The 17,500-nt window shown below is 43.0% G+C and overlaps 1 protein-coding gene across 4 annotated transcripts in view; it reads left to right on the top strand.

Moving 5' to 3' along the window:
* LOC124794736 (protein TANC2) overlaps positions 1-17,500 on the top strand; it is a 653,277-nt gene that overhangs the window by 576,099 nt on the left and 59,678 nt on the right. For all 4 annotated transcript variants that reach the window (XM_047258336.1, XM_047258337.1, XM_047258338.1 and 1 more), the window contains exons 2-3: positions 11,501-11,680; positions 15,448-15,584. In XM_047258336.1, coding sequence (XP_047114292.1) covers positions 11,501-11,680; positions 15,448-15,584 — 317 coding nt within the window. The remainder of the gene's footprint in view (positions 1-11,500; positions 11,681-15,447; positions 15,585-17,500) is intronic.

Genomic DNA, 17,500 nt, shown 5'->3' with positions numbered 1-17,500 from the left:
GGCCATGAACGTGCAGACAAGCCAACACTCACTGTGTTTTTTATTACTCATTTAATATGTTGGTAAACAGCTGTTGTCTATTGTGTCTCTCCCAGATATTCTTTGAACTCTCTAACAAGTGTCCATAGGACATTTTCCCAGGAAGATTACCTACAAGGAAAGATTTTGTTCTTCACACTGCATGCATATTACATTTATATTCTGCAAGGGCACCGGTAACCATACCGCTGAGTGCACTAAAACCAACGTTATCATTACCATCATCGTCATCGTGATTCCGCGGTGCACAGTACTTCCATTGTACTGCAATGGGAGAAAATACTGCAGATGTCTTTACAAATGATGACATCGTGCTAGTTAATATTGGTACAAAGTCAGTATTTGTACGGTTGTAATGATTCCTTTATCTGACACAACTAGTTCGTTGGACGGGTGCTCAAGCTTCGCGGTTCGTTCCTTCGTCAGTTATAACGTCTTGTCACAACAGTGCTGTGTTCAAAATGGTTCAAATGGCTCTGTGCACTATGGGACTTAACTTCTGAGGTCATCAGTCCCCTAGAACTTAGAACTACTTAAACCTAACTAACCAAAGGACATCACACACATCCATGCCCGAGGCAGGATTCGAACCTGCGAGCGTAGCGGTCGCGCGGTTTCAGACCGTAGGGCCTAGAACCGCTCGGCCACTCCGGCCGGCAACAGTGCTATGTAATGGATGTCTTTTAAAAGTAAGACTTAGAGTTCTGTAATTTAAAAGAAGACATGCCTACAGAATATTTTGTGACCATCTCTCCAAGCGTTACTCGGTAAATTTTGAAGCAGAAAATGTCTTTCCTTACCTGATTTGCTACGAGATGCTTCCTAGTCAAAAGTCACTCGAATTATCGGCAACTTCAATGAAGATGTTTACAATTTGTGACAGAGAGGTCATGTTTCTCAGCACAGGGCTATTGTAATTTTTATTAATAATGAGCGCGCATACAATTGCATTACATTTGAGCCTATGAAAACCGCCAATATTGGAAAATAAGCTGTAGTAGACTTACTTCTCGTCAACCCTTGTGCCCGAAGGGCATTCTGCGGACGGTTGCTTGGCCAGTGCACATGCGCGCGAAATTAACGGACAATTACGTGAAAAACTGGAAAATTCTGCCACGTCCGGGCAAGATCAGCGGAAGATTGCCGGCATTGGAGACGCCAAATTGATGGCGGGCGCGTGCACGGTCGTTGGGCCAGATTACATTAGCGCCTGGATGTGGCAGCCAGTCGGTGGGTGGTCTTTATCGTGATCTATAGCCGAGCCGCCTCCATACGGTATGGAAGCAGACCGTAAGCGGAACTATAATGACGGGTTGCGCACAGTGCCCAGCCGTTAACCGTTCATTAAGACGTAAGTGCGTCTTTAGCTTCTTTCCACGATAACCGTGGTTATTTATTATCGTTCCAACACGCCGGCGCTCTGATAGTGGATACCAGGACACTGAGATTTACCACTACCTCGGTACTAGATAGCCTCACAGTTTTAACCGTCAGGAATCTCGGGAGCAAAAGAAAGTAGTTGTAAAGTTTTACTCTGAGTTGCTTTCCCAGCAGCATTTACCGCTTGCTGGAAACATGATGTCACCTACCAGAGTACCGGCCGTTAAGTAAGCGCCGAGAAGTGTCGTGTAGTGGAATTACACCAATAAACATCTCTCTCACTGTAATCGGCTTCATCTGGATTATACTTCAAAGCACCGACAAGAAGGTACGTGAACTGAAGATATATAAATTTAATTCTCGATAAATAAAGTGGAAATTCATGAACAGAACTATCTAGATCATGTTTTTTATTTCCTGAAACTAAAATGGACAAAAACAAAACCATTAATTATTTACCTATCATCTCAATTACTTACAGTAATACGCGAAATAGCTGTATAATGTGATTTTGTTAAATGGGGACAGAACGCAAAAAACGTTCCCTGAGAAGATATTTACATTACGTGGTCAGGCCCAGAGGACCGCGCGTTCACCTACAAGGCTCCTCTTCCACTGGATTCGATTTCTTGCTTCCTGCCGCCAATCATTCTCTATGCCAATCTGCAGCAAGTTCTTCTGATCTTCAACTCTCGACCTTTTTTTTGGTCTGCGTAGTGGTCTTCCGCGGGAAGTAAAACCCATGGATTTCAAAGGCCAACGGCGTTTATGCATCCGAGAGACATGCGGTCCCCTTACGAGCCGTTCGGTTCTCACCAGGCCTGCAATATTTGGACTTTTGTACATCTCACCAACTCAGAATTACACCGGATCCTCCATTCCTAGTGATCTTACCTTGTACCGGACCATAATCTTCCGTGACAGGCTAGGGGGCAAACGACGTCATACGGCCGGAAATGCTTTCCAAGACGGGTACACCAACTTGAAGGTGGCCCCACTGCGAGGCCGAAATTGTGTGCTTCAACTGTCTGCGCCTAATATTCTACCACGTAAACGCGTGAGAACGTATTCTAAACGTTCGCGATTCGTGCAAATGAGACGAGACTTAGGTACCAGCCCGCTGTTCATCTAAACGTATGTGGGAAACCATCTAAAAACTATGAGGGACGTTCAGTCAGTAATGCAATATATTTTTTTTTCGAAAGCAAGTTGGCTTTGTTGAAGATTCAATTACACGATATTATTCCCCACTCTTTTGGTTACAATTTTTTTTTTTTTCAGCGTAGTCTCCGCTCGGTCCGACGTCCTTACGCTGCCTTACGGGGAGGTCCTATGTGCCCGCATGTTACTACTCTGGTGGTGATTGGACCAAACAGATGGAAGTCAGAAGAAGAAGAGATGGCGTGGCGCCACTCCATCAACTGCCGTTTTGTTTCCGGTTCGAAGTAATTGAACCCAAGTTTCATCCCCTGTGACGACGGTCGAGGGAAAATTGTCACGATATCAGCCTCGTAATGTGCAAGCAATTCCGTATAAATGGTCCTTCGTTGCTCCTCTGTTAAGCTGCGAGAAACCTAGCCGGGATTACAACATGGAGTACCCCAGCCGGTGGACGAGTGTGTCAGCACTGCCAACAAAGACGTCCAGTTGAGCAGCGAGGAGTTTGATTGTGATCCGTCCATCACCTCGAATGAGTGTCCGCACGTTCCAGCAATGCAAAAGTCGCATGTGTACGCGACCGGCCGGCACGCGGAAGATCGGACAGGTTGGTGCGGCCTTGTTGCGATGATGACAGTCGCCTCGCGCAACGACTCGCCGTGCTTTTGTTCACTGCCAAGTCTCTGTAGACATTTTGCAAGCGGCTTTGAATATCTGCGACACTCTGGTTTTCCGCCAAAGGAAACTCACCTCTCTGCTTGGAACGCACCTTCGTTACAGACGTCATTTTGAAAGCTCCATATAGCGCTGCCACCTACCGGAACTTCGTGAAACCATAGGGGCTGACTCGGGAACACTCCACAATGTCCCACAACAAATTCCGCTTTTTTTTTAAACCGAAAATGGCCGAGAAGAATAGTGTTTCATTACGTATTGAACGCCCCTCGTGCATCTGGGATAGCCGGCACACAGCCCCTCGTCTTTAATTCGCAGGCGGTTTCGATCCCGGGTAGGCGCTCCTTCCCGAATTCCGAAAGTAGTATGCTAACACGCGCCGCTATCCGGGTGAGCCATAGAGGGCAAAAATTATAGGGAAAGGCAAATAATCGGAAACCTTGGGTGTAAGTACTACTTTGAGATGTTATTGTTGTTGTGGTCTTCAGTCCTGAGACTGGTTTGATTCAGCTCTCCATGCTCTCCTGTGCAAGCTTCTTCATCTCCCAGTACTTACTGCAACCTACATCCTTCTGAATCTGCTTAGTGTATTCATCTCTTGGTCTCCCTCTACGATTTTTACCCTCCACGTTGCCCTCCAGTACTAAATTGGTGATCCCTTGAGGCCCCAGAACATGTACTACCAACCGATCCCTTCTTCTAGGCAAGTTGTGCCACAAATTTCTCTTCTCCACAACTCTATTCAATACCTCCTCATTAGTTATGTGATCTACCCATCTAATCTTCAGCATTCTTCTGTAGCACCACATTTAGAAAGCTTCTATTCTCTTCTTGTCCAAACTATTTATCGTCCATATTTCACTTCCATACATGGCAACACTCCATACAAATACTTTCAGAAACGACTTCCTGACACTTAAATCTATACTCGATGTTAACAAATTTCTCTTCTTCAGAAACGCTTTCCTTGCCATTGCCAGTCTACATTTTATATCTTCTCTACTTCCACCATCAACAGTTATTTTGCTCCCCAAATACCAAAACTCGTTTACTACTTTAAGTGTCTCATTTCCTAATCTAATTCCCTCAGCATCACCCGATTTTGAGATGAAGATTTTAATACAGGAGAGGGGACCGCATCAAAGTAGCAAGAAGACAAAGCGACAGGACAGAGGGAGAGAGAGAGAGCCAAAGTAAAATGGAAATAAGAAGGGGTCATAATGAAGACACCTTTCCTGTGAAAACATGCGCAATGCCAACTGTTGGTGCTACCGTGCGGCTAGAAATGCCCCTCAAACGGGGCGGTCACAGGCCACAAAACGTTTGTAAACCAGGCGGCGAGAGCGCCCGCAACCGGCATTCCGCGCCTCGGTGACAACCGCGACGACACGACAAAGCCACCGGCGTTTCGCCTCAGCTCGCCGCGGCCGCCGTGTGTGGATAACACGCGGCCAGCGACTGGCCGGTAGTTTTACGGCGCCTCCGCGACTGTAAAGAGTTGTAGCCGCGCAGCGCTCTCCTCACTCATCTACATGTTAAACGACACCCGGTCTGGCCCGTGTTTTACAATGGTAATGGACCGGACTGGCGCGCCGGACGCCCGGCCGCTACCTGACAGTCTCCCCGCAGCTCCCTGTACTGCCTCCACTGCGCTGCAGCCTGGGGATGGGAAAAACCGGCCGGTTAAAACCGTTACCTGTATTTTAGTTCCAATTAACTCGTATTTTCTGGTATTTGTGTATGCACTACTGGCCATTACTACACCAAGAAGAAATGCAGGTGATAAACGGGTATTCATTGGACAAATATATTATACTAGAACTGACATGTGATTGCATTTTCATGCAATTTGGGTGCATAGATCCTGAGAAATCAGTACCCAGAACAACCACCTCTGGCCGTAATAACGGCCTTGATACGCCTGGTCATTGAGTCAAACAGAGCTTGGATGGCGTGTACAGGTACAGCTGCCCATGCAGCTTCAACAAGATACCACAGTTCATGAAGAGTAGTGACGGGCGTATTGTGACGAGCCAGTTGCTCGTCCACCATTGACCAGACGTTTTCAATTGGTGAGAGATCTGGAGAATGCACTGCCAGGGCTGCAGTCGAACATTTTCTGTATCCAGAAAGGCCCGTACAGGACCTGCAACATGCGATCGTGCATTATCCTGCTGAAATTTAGGGTTTCGCAGGGATCGAATGAAGGGTAGAGCCACGGGTCGTAACACATCTGAAATGTAAGGTCCACTGTTCAAAGCGCCGTCAGTGCGAACAAGAGGTGACAGAGACGTGTAACCAATGGAACCGCATACCATCACGCCGGGTGATACGCCAGTATGGCGATGACGAATACACGCTTCCAATGTGCGTTCACCGCGATGTCACCAAACACGGATGCGACCATCATGATGCTGTAAACAGAACTTGGATTCATCCGAAAAAATGACGTTTTGCCATTCGTGCACCCAGGTTCGTCGTTGAGTACACCATCGCAGGCGCTCCCGTCTGTGATGCAGCGTCAAGGGTAACCGCAGCCATGGTCTCCGAGCTGATAGTCCATGCTGCTGCAAATGTCGTCGAACTGTTCGTGCAGATGGTTGTTATCTTGCTAACGTCCCCATCTGTTGACTCAGGGATCGAGACGTGGCTGCACGATCCGTTACAGCCATGTGGATAAGATGCCTGTGATCTCGACTGCTAGTGATACGAGGCCGTTGGGATCCAGCACGGCGTTCCGTATTACCCTCCTGAACCCACCAATTCCTTATTCTGCTAACAGTTAATGGATCTCGACCAACGCGAGCACCAATGTCGCGATACGATAAACCGCAATCGCGATAGGCTACAATCCGACCTTTATCAACGTCGGAAACGTTATGGTACGCATTTCTCCTCCTTACACGAGGCATCACAACAACGTTTCACCAGGCAATGCTGGTCAACTGCTGTTTGTGTATGAGAAATCGGTTGGAAACTTCCCTCATTTCAGCACGTTGTAGATGTCGCCAACCTTGTGTGAATGCTCTGAAAAGCTAATCATTTGCATATCACAGCATCTTCTTCCTGTCGGTTAAATTTCGCGTCTGTAGCACGTCATCTTCATGGTGTAGCAATTTTAATGGCCAGTAGTGTAACAGAGGCTTTTTCTTATTTTACGTTACTAACCGAGCAAAAACACCGAAGTATCAGCCGTAGCAACAGTGCTAAAATTGTTCGCTTTTAAATAAACCTTTCTTAAAAAAGAAGTAAATTTTATATGTACAATTTGCGTTATTTTGAAATGTTGTGCAATTTCAGAAAATGGGGAGAGTGATCGGTGCTATTTTAATAACAATGCCGACAGAATCGAACAACAGACACATTACATAAGAATTGGTAGAGCACTGCTCAGACAATGATGTTACTGTTGCCACGCGTCGTGGCTTAAGGTACGCGTGTACGTGCAGTGTGTTAAGAATTGCACCCACCTGGTATGTACGGGAATTTCCCGCTCTCGTTGCCAGGCATCCGATATATTGCCAAAAAAAAAAAGAAACAAAAAAAAGTTCAAATAGCTCTAAGCACTATAGCACTGTGGGACTAAACATGTGATCCATGCCCTAGGCAGGATTCGAATCTGCGACCGAAGCAGCCGCATGGTTCCCGACTGAAGCGCCTAGAACCGCTCGGCCACCACGACCGGCTGCAGAATGTAACCGACCCTTGTCAGGAGATATTTTTACGAAGTGACGTAACAGTGAAGTACAATGCTTCATTTGCTGTAAAAGAAAAGATTCGTCTATAATTTCTTTGAAATAATAAAAGAGGAAGCAGTTTATAGTGACAGGAACAAATTAAAAACTTAACAACTGTTCATTCATAATGCACAATAAAAACAAAAAGTAGCTGACTTGTTGCCGGTGTCTGCATAATATGCCTCTATCTGCTTGTAGCCCTCGAAAACGGGCAACTTTAACACGAAAAACAGAGTTATTCAACCACGGTTTCGCCCGCATCTCGTGGTCGTGCGGTAGCGTTCTAGCTTCCCACGCCCGGGTTCCCGGGTTCGATTCCCGGCGGGGTCAGGGATTTTCTCTGCCTCGTGATGGCTGGGTGTTGTGTGCTGTCCTTAGGTTAGTTAGGTTTAAGTAGTTCTAAGTTCTAGGGGACTTATGACCACAGCAATTGAGTCCCATAGTGCTCAGAGCCAACCACGGTTTCACCCTTTAGCACTGACTATTCGTAATGCCCAAATACTAACATGATCCCCGTTTACAACATGATATTTGAGCAGAGTTTCAAAATATTAGATTCAATACGAGAATTCTGATGATTTTCTATATAGTTCGATGCACCGAGAACAATCTTTCCAGCCAAACGAGCGCAAGGCGCCAATATCGCATGGAACCAACATGTTTTAAGCTTTAGGTTGCATTTGTAAACAGTAAATTGCAGTTATTATTTGCGGTGAGCGTGTATAGCGCAATGAAGATCGGTAATAATTGGAATGACTCTCTGGAAAACAGCATCGCGGTCGGTGGATAATTAACCACCGTGACTTGTTCGCGACTGGCATAAGTAAACAAGTGGTCGGTGTTGTCAACGCAAGCAGCACGAGCGTAATGAACACAGGACTTGCAAATTACTCTATTACCAGTGTACAAGCTGCTTCTAAATACACCTGCCTTCATGACTGGCAGCTTCGACGAGTGTTTGACCAACATGAGGGACTAGAAAGGTAGGCACCTGTACGACAATATATAGGAGCTACAGGTTTTGTTATTCTAGTTCCGCATGATTATCGCCGTAGAGTCTGTGTACACTGTCTGTGTATAGATTTGTTATGTACAGTGGTATACGACGACGGGAAGGAAGACACTCAAAGCATTGTCGAGCAAAACTTTTCATACACCGAAGCATTAACACTTCTTGAGGAAAAAGTTATCTACACTGTAATTTGCCTGTATGTGCTTACAAACTACAACAATCTTAAAGGAAATCAGCGATCACGCAAATGCTTAATTTTTCACGCTAAGTTCGAATATTTTGCAATCAAGATAAGTGACCCGACGTCATACATTTTTGGGAAGCGACGTACAACTATAGTGATTTGGTTTATGATTCATTTCCTTACATCACTTCGAATAAATGTCTGTATACTGGTTCTTGGAGAGACTGAAGGACACTTCCACAACAGACTTCTGCTCATAAAAATAAAATATAACTTCTTTTTGATTTTTGTTTGGTTTCCTTCACTCTTTAAGTTATAAAAGCTTTTTTTCAGCATAACAATGAAATACATATACTCTTTGGGAATAGCACTGAATAAACCTGCTCAGTTTATAATGTATTTTTTTGGCCATCATGCGATATGGAGTGTTAAATATTCTTATCAATGAATAAGGAGAAAAACAATTATACATGATAACATCAGCTGCTTACCATTCGTATGCTTATTCACTTAAAGGAAGTTCTATTCTATAGTATTTATTTCGCGACAAAGAATTAGTTTTTTGTTCGGGAGGATCAACAGGCGGTTTCCAGGCAATATTTGAATATGAAAATTAATATGTACGAAATAAGAGTACAGTAACAACTACTAGCAGCTGTTTGAAAACGCAATGTGAATTTACCTTTGAGTCTTTTAGAAGTTTCCCGCTCTCTTGTTAACAATCGAAACAGGAAACAGCAATTGTTTAGAACAAAATCGCCAGCGGCTTAAAATATGCTAGTCGAAGGCTGAGAGGTGCTACTGTAGCTATCACGAGTGAGACAAGGTGGTAAGGATGATTATTTTTTGCACAGTCACCACTTAGGAACTAAGTATAGAAAAATATAAAACAGGCCAGTATAGCTTGTGTTACACTGTGCGGATCCTGGGTTCTATTTTACCAGGAACATTCCGGACTTTCTGTAATGCGAGATGTGTAATGGGTTCCATCCAGTCTCGTGAAGTCAATGAGAAGTTTCTGGTCAACTGGGCCAGTCGCGGTGCTTGTTTTTACTGTCCCATTGCACTGCCTCAGTGAAAGAATCTGTCTTACTAGAGTGGAATCTGTCTTACTAGAGCATGAAGCTTTTGCAGCTTTTGCCTCTTCGTTTGGGTCAAATATGGTACTTAAAATATCACTCCTCTTGTAATGATGCAGCATCAAGTGGCCACTGACAACAGAATAGACGCACATGTTAATATTTAAGGCTTAAAAAAGAAATCTAGCCAAATTTTGTAACACTTGTACGGAAAGGACACATGAAAATATGTAGAAATAAACGTATTCTGCGGATGGAAAAGTTATAATTTCTAGAAATATAAATGAGATCAACAGAAGACGACAAGGCATGTATGACTAACAAAAGGAACAAGAGAAAACGTGTTGTTTCGCACAAAGCATAATTTTTTGAAAGCAGTATGCATATGCATAAACAGTGTGTTTGTGTCAAAGAGTTTGGAATTATTCTTTGAAATCGGGTACCTGAACATTTGTAGTACGAGGTTCGAAGAAGAAGGAGTCTTTCTTCGTCCCTCTCATTCCAAGCACTTATTCCGCTCGGGATCCTCTATTTTTCATGATTTTTCAAATTTGTTTTTATTTAGATCTGTGGCCAGGATGCCGTTCCTATCGGCATAGTTAACGTACGGTAGGGGAAGCGCTTGTAAGTCGTGTGAACTTTGTCTCATGTCCTGCTGTAATTTAACTGTTTGTGTGTCGTACTTTGCGAGAAGATGGGGAACACGCGAACATTTCGCCTAAATGAGCTTGGAAAATCGTCAAAAAACCATACTCGAGAGTGGCAGGTTTACCATACCACTGGATCGTTAATCCGCCGTCTAAGCCGATTAGAATCTAAGAAACAGCCTTTCTTTCATTACGTAACAAAACATCGGTCACTAACTACGAGGTTTTTGTCTGTTCTCTTTGTACTAAATTGAAAAATATTGAAAGCTCTGTGTAATTTCCGTAACAGGTCGCTTGAGTTTTATATAGTACCGGGTGATCAAAAAGTCAGTATAAATTTGAAAACTAAATAAACCACGGAATAATGTAGATAGAGAGGTACAAATTGACACACATGCTTGGAATGACATGGGGTTTTATTAGAACAAAAAAAAAAATACAAAGATTCAAAAAATGTCCGACAGATGACGCTTCATCTGATCAGAATAGCAATAATTAGCATAACAAAGTAAGACAAAGCAAAGATGAAGTTCTTTACAGGAAATGCTCAATATATCCACCATCATTCCTCAACAATAGCTGTAGTCGAGGAATAATGTTGTAAACAGCACTGTAAAGCATGTCCGGAGTTATGGCGAGGCATTGGCGTCGGATGTTGTCTTTCAGCATCCCTAGAGATGTCGGTCGATCACGATACACTTGCGGCTTCAGGTAACCCCAAAGCCAATAACCGCACGGACTGAGGTCTGTGGACCTGGGAGGCCAAACATGACGAAAGTGGCGGCTGAGCACACGATCATCACCAAACGACGCGCGCAAGAAATCTTTCACGCGTCTAGCAATACTTTTTTTTTTTTTGTTCTAATAAAACCCCATGTCATTCCAAGCATGTGTGTCAATTTTTACCTCTCTATCTACATTATTCTGTGGTTTATTAAGTTTCCAAATTTATACTGACTTTTTGATCACCCGATATAAATTGTAAATATACTTACCGGGCTGGTAGACCGAGTACTAACGGGTCTGCAGCTCGTTCGCTGATGTTTTGCCTGGATCTGACCTGATTATCTTCTGGGCTGTGTTCCGACAGTCATGTATCTATCTACCCCTAAAGATAACCAATGCAGCTTCAGTCACGGCACGCAGGTCTTGACCACGGTATACAGTTCAGTAAGTGGAACGTACATGTTACCTAATGTCTGCTTCCTAGAATAAACAAAAGCTGCATTTTTCAGGCCGGCCGGTGTGGCCGAGCGGTTCTAGGTGCTTCAGTCTGGAGCCGCGCGACCGCCACGGTCGCAGGTTCGAATCCTGCCTCGGGAATGGATGTGTGTGATGTCCTTAGGTTAGTTAGGTTTAAGTAGTTTTAAGTTGTAGGGGACTAATGACCTCAGATGTTAAGTCCCATAGTGGTCAGAGCCATTTTTTTTTTTTTTTTTAAATCTTTAGACGGAAGTGAAGGCCTCATCTACAGTGAGAATTCAGCTTGATATCCATTTTTACACTTTGTGTTTGTAGCGGAGACAGTGCATGATAACTCAACCGTCTGGGATCACGGTGGTAACAGGTGTACCGCTTTGGTTTTGCAGATCTCGCGGCGATCCGCAAGCTCCTAGAGAGCGAGTCGTCGGGAGGCACGTGCCCCAGCTGCAACATGCCGTTCGACAAGGGCAAGAAGAGGAAGCTGATCGACAACTGCGGCCATGAGCGCTGCTACTCCTGCATGTTCCGGAACGAGGCGTGCCCGCTGTGCGCCGCCGCCCAGGAAGGTCAGTGTCAATGCCGCCAGTGCTCCTCCACCTGCAACCTACCGTGTTCTCTAAGAGGCCGCGCCAACCGCTTCTCCCGTCACGAATGGCTGTCATTGTCTTTCCAGCGGGCACGAATCTCTGCGAGGAAGCTCGCATTTGTACCACAGCAACGATATTCCTCATCTGAACGATTAGACACGTCACCGTTTACATTCAACATCTATCGACGTTTGGAAGGTAGGAGATGAGATAATGCCGGAAATACGAGAGCATTTGAAAAGTCCGTGCAAAAATAAAAACCATTTACGTGTTTAGGGTAAACCTTTTTTATTTTTCGACATAGTACCCTTTTAGGCTTATACACTTCGTCCAACGTTGTTCTAATTTGTTGATCCCTTCCGAATAATAGGAATTGTCCAAGTCTGCAAATTAGCTATTAGTTGCTGCAGTCACCTCCTCGTTTGAATAAAATCTGTCCCGCCAGCCATTTCTTCAGATTGGGGAACAGATAGTAGCCCGAGAGGGAGCCAGGTCTGGAGAATAGGGAGGATACGAAACGAGTTGGAACCCTATTTCCATTAATTTTGCGACCACAACAGCTGAGGTGTGTGCTGGTGCATTGTCGTGATGAAAAGGACTTTTTTTTGCGGTCCAATCGCCGGCGTTTTCTTGCAGCTCGGTTTTCAAACGGTCCAATAAAGATGAATAATATGCACCTGTAATAGTTTCATCCTTTTCCAGATAGTCGATGAGGATTATCCCTTTCGAATCCCAAAAGACAGCCACCGTACCCTTTCCGGCCGACGGAATGGTTTTGGCTTTTTTGATGCTGATTCTCCCTTGGTAACCCATTCTTTAGATTGTTTTTTGGTCTCAGGAGTATAATAATGTATCCATGTTTCATCCACAGTGACGAAACGACACTAACGTCCTGCGGATTCTTCCTGAACAGCTGCAAACCATTCTTGCAACACTTCATACGATTCCGTTTTTGTTCAAGCGTGAGCAATCGCGGAACCCATCGTGCGGACAGCTTTCTCATGTCAAAATAGTTATGCAAAATATTATGTACCCATTCATTCGAGATCCCCACAGCACTAGCAATCTCACGCACCTTAACTCTTCTGTCATCCATCACCATATCATGGTTTTTATCAATGATTTCTGAAGTCCTAACCCCCACAGACTATCAGAACGTTCAGCATCATTTGTGCCCATGTGGCCACTCCGAAAATTTTGAAACCACTTATAAACCATTCTAATCGAAGGTGCAGAGTCACCGTAATGAAAATATGTGCCCCGCAATGTGTACCGGGGCACATATTTTCAGCTGTCCCCATTGATGTATATCAACAACACCTGTCGGTAGCTAAGGGTTTCGATTCAATTATCAGTCATATTTAGGATGGGATGCACAAATGTTTTGTCTCCATTAACCTACCAATGAACAGATATCTGCCACTTGTCGCACCTGTAATTATACGTATGTGATCATTCCATTTTGTTAATGTATACTCTGACTCATTCCACATTCCTGAAGTTTCTCGTTCTTGATTGGATTTATGGAACATGATGAATGAATCAGTATCACCAGAAAATGCTACACTCATGTATTTTTGTAAATTGATTGATTTCTGTTATGGTTCATTGACATTGTAGATGTAGGACACTATTTCTCTGTATTTTGTGAAGAGCAGAATTTTACATTTCTGGTCATTTGATGCAAGTTCCCAACCCTGCACCACTTTGAAATCCTTGTGAGATCTGATAGGACACACACATTCGGCTTTTTTTTCTTTTTTGTAAAGTGGTATTTCACTATAGATAAATATATGCTTGTATAGTGTAATGTGCATCATGTTAGCCTGTGAGGCAGGAAGGTGAGCCAGACCTGGAATGAATCCAGGCAGTGGATTAAAGAGCGTGGACTGGTACAATAGCCAGCTTGAATGTGGTTTTTAGGCAGGTTCCCAAACTCGTTAAGCCAAAAGGTAGTCTAGTCTCCAAATTCCACCATGGAGAATGCAATACATAAACAATAAAACACGATAACACACATAACAAAGTTTCCATGTTTCACAGACAGATGGTACACACGACTTCACTACCATAGGTTTGCTTGGTAACTGGGGTATCAGGTAGAGCATGCAGCCAGAAAGCTAAATAATGAAATTAAATTTGCCAAATCCTGAAAAAGCAGACTCCATAGTAGATGAGATTTGCGCTAGGGAAAGGAGAGAGAAAAATACCTCATTATAGATAAAGCATTATAGATGAAGCAAAAACTCTGAGGTTACTGTTAATGGTGTCTTTCAGGTTGTTAATATACACCCTGAAGAGCAAGGATCCCAAAAAACTTTCTAGGGACATGTTTGAAGTTGTGTATTGTGTATTGAACCGGGGACCTAGAAACAATGGAGAGGCTTCGTCCAGCCATAGCCCTCAGTGCTTCACAACCCCACAACAGGCCACAGCAGTCCACCCACCCCACCGATACCCCACACCAAACCCAGGGTTATTGTGCGGTTCGGCCCCCAGTGGACCCCCCTCCCTCGCACCCCCTCCGGGAACATCTCATACCAGATGAGAGTACCCCAAACGTTTGCGTGGTAGAGTAATTATGGTGTACGCTTATGTGAAGACTGTGTTTGTGCAGCAATCACCGACATAGTGTAACTGAGGGGGAATAAGGGGAACCAGCCCTCATTTGCTGTGGCAGATGGAAAACCACCTAAAAACCATCCACATGCTGGCCAGCACACTGGACCTCGACACTAATTCACTGGGTGGATTCGTGCTCGTTCCTGACACGCCTTCCCGCTCGGGAAGCAGCGCGTTAGACCGCGCAGCTATCCGGGCGAGCTATGTTTGAGATTAGTTCTACATCTGTCAGTGACTCTCCATCCTAGATAACATTGTGTATCCCCCCTGCCAAGAAATCATCAATCCAGTCTCAAAAATTTCATTTGATTTTTTCATATCATGGTACATCTGTTAGCAAGTGGTATGATTTGGGGTCAAACACATTTTGGAGGTTGTTCTACAGATCTATGGTTTATTATGTTTAAAAGTGGGTCTAATTGAGATGCAAATTCTACTCATATAATTATGAGTTCCACTGGGTCCAGAGTTTTATTCACTTTTATTGATTTCAATTATTTCTAAATGCCACTGACACTAAAACCTATATCACATTTCCAGTAGCACAAGAATTAAGTCAGCCTCTGATATGTAGAGCATCCCTGACCCATTTAAGGGCACACTACAGTTCTCAACCCTGTGGTAAAAGTGTAGAAAGTTTATGCAGAACATTTGATGTTAAAATTACATTTAACAATCAAAAAGCTTTACTTATGATTATTCACATGTCACTTACCTTTAATTTGCTGTAAAATAACAATGTATGTTTTCGAGTCATCCAGTAACCAAAAAGTGTGTATAATCAAGTGATGTTCTACCATATATAATCACATTGTTCCATTATATTTTGCAATGCAGTTGTTAGAACTGTGCTTCTACCTGAAAGTCTGTAACAAGAAAACTAGTTTTGTTGCGTATGGAGAATTAAAGTTCAGATGAAGTACGTATGAACATGACTTGAATGTTCTGGCCTTTTTTTTTTCTTTTGTTCTTTTGATTTACCAAAGAATGAGTGGTATAAGTTAATTGTAATCTTTATATGCAGTCACTCTTTAGTTCTGATTATCACTTGTGTTGAGCTGTATCCATGAACTCATGTCTAGTTCTTTGAAAGAGAGATATATCCCCATTCTGTAATTTTCCAGTAATGCAGCCAAGCAACAAGAAGGCATTATCTGAGGAGCAGGGAGTGGACACAGATGCCAGTCCGTCGAGTGTTTATGCCACTCCCCACTCGAGGCCTCAGGTCAAGACCAATGGACACTTTACTACCTACATGCAGGTAAGCACAATAATAACATTTCAGCTGGCGTTCCTTCTACTTACTAAGACTTTTTTCCAGTCATTCTTCTGACTGATTTGATGCAGCCTGCCAACCTCTTCATCTTTAAGTATCAATTACATAGAAAATCCTCAAATATTTGTTGGGTATAATCCAATCTCTATCTTCTACAGTTTTTGCTGCCATTACTCCCTCTAGTAAAATTGAAGTTATTTCTTGCTGTCTTAATGCATATTCTCTCATTCTGTTCCTTCTTTTTGTCAATATTTTCTACATATTGCATTCCTGGCTGATTCTGCAGAATGCCTCCTCATTTCTTACTTTATCAGCATATGTAATTTTCAGAATCCTTCCATAACTGTATGTCTGAAATGCTTTTACTCTCTTCTTTCCCAGTTTTCTCACAGCCCATGATCCATGTCCATGGAATGCTATGTTCCAGATGTACATTCTTAGAAATGTCTTTCTATAGTTAAGGATGGCTGGTTGGAGGCCAAACTACTAGGTCAGCAGTCCCCTAAAGTTAAGGCCTACATTTGAGATTGTGCATTATGTGGCAGAAGATCCCTGACAGCCTTGCAGCAATGCCGTAGAGAAGTTGTGTTAAGTGACTGGTTGTGGTAGACAAGCAAAGCAGCCATGCCAAACCCACTTTAACCGTCAGGGATCTTCTCTGGCCATTTAGACTATAGCAAAGTTTTTTTTTGGCGAGGAATGCTGTCTTTGTCTGTGATAGTGGAATGCTGTCTTTGTCTGTGATAGTGTGCTTCTTATGTCCTTATTTTATTCCTGATATGTAGTTTTCTTCCAAAGTAACAGAATTTGTTCATGCTGTCGACCATGTAGCCCCAAATTTTGATGTTAAATTTATTGATAAACTCATTTCTGTGATTCCTCAATATTTTCATCTTACTTCAGTTCACTCTCAATCCTTAATATGTTCTCACTCAACTGTTCTTCCAATAGGTCTTGCACATTTTCCTCATTTTACTTGGAATATAATGTTGTCAACACATCTTATCACTGCTGATATTCTTTCACCCAGAATTTCAATCCCACTTTTGAAACTTTTTTCTCGAACTTATTGCAGTAGACTATATTTTAACCCTGGAACAGAGTACAAGTACTAAATAGCATCATTCTTTTTTAACCTTGTTTCATATTTGTCATAATAACTCTTCTTTTCCATTTGTACTCAGGTGACAGCTGAACACACAGTTTTTAAGGTACTAACCTAATGCCTTGACAAAGTTATCTTCTCACTTTCCATTGTGATTCTTCTGTGGTGTTTAGCTCAGTGGTGTAGTAATTTTTAAATGATAGTAGTGACTTGGCTTCTGATGAATTCATCCTGTAGAGGACAGTTTGTCATTCACATTTGTTGTACCTCACTTTTCCAAATACTGTCATTCAGAGATATGTTAAATTATTTTCTTGTGTAGGACTGTCTTCTCTTTAACAGATGCATAGGTATCTGACGTAGGCCTCTTGGTTTACTTTTTTATTTGTTTTTTACAAAATAGAGATTCACTTGGGTTTGGTGTTGAGGTGTGTTTCAAATTTTCTGGCTTCCTTACTCCACTTAATGAGTTAACTTCTTTGATCACCACCATTACTAATCTGGAATGATATTATCTCATTTTCTGTCTTTTCATACGATTGTAGTGTTCTTACTTCTACCTCCCTGGATACTTCCCCCTTGAAGTATCAATCCCCCCCCAGGTGGCTACTGACTTTGTTGACATCCCTAGACATCACCATCAAGTCTTTGGCCATAAATGTGCTTTTTCCCCATCCTCTAGCGCTTCCAATTTATTTATTCACATTGATTTTAATTGCATTTTGTTTTTACACCTCATAATTTAACTCAGATGAAATCTATGGTTATCACACATTCTTCTGTCCATATTTTTATT

Source organism: Schistocerca piceifrons, chromosome 4 (genome assembly GCF_021461385.2).
Source record: "Schistocerca piceifrons isolate TAMUIC-IGC-003096 chromosome 4, iqSchPice1.1, whole genome shotgun sequence".
NCBI classification, from domain to species: Eukaryota; Metazoa; Arthropoda; class Insecta; order Orthoptera; family Acrididae; genus Schistocerca; species Schistocerca piceifrons.
This window is presented reverse-complemented; position numbering and strand designations above follow the sequence as displayed.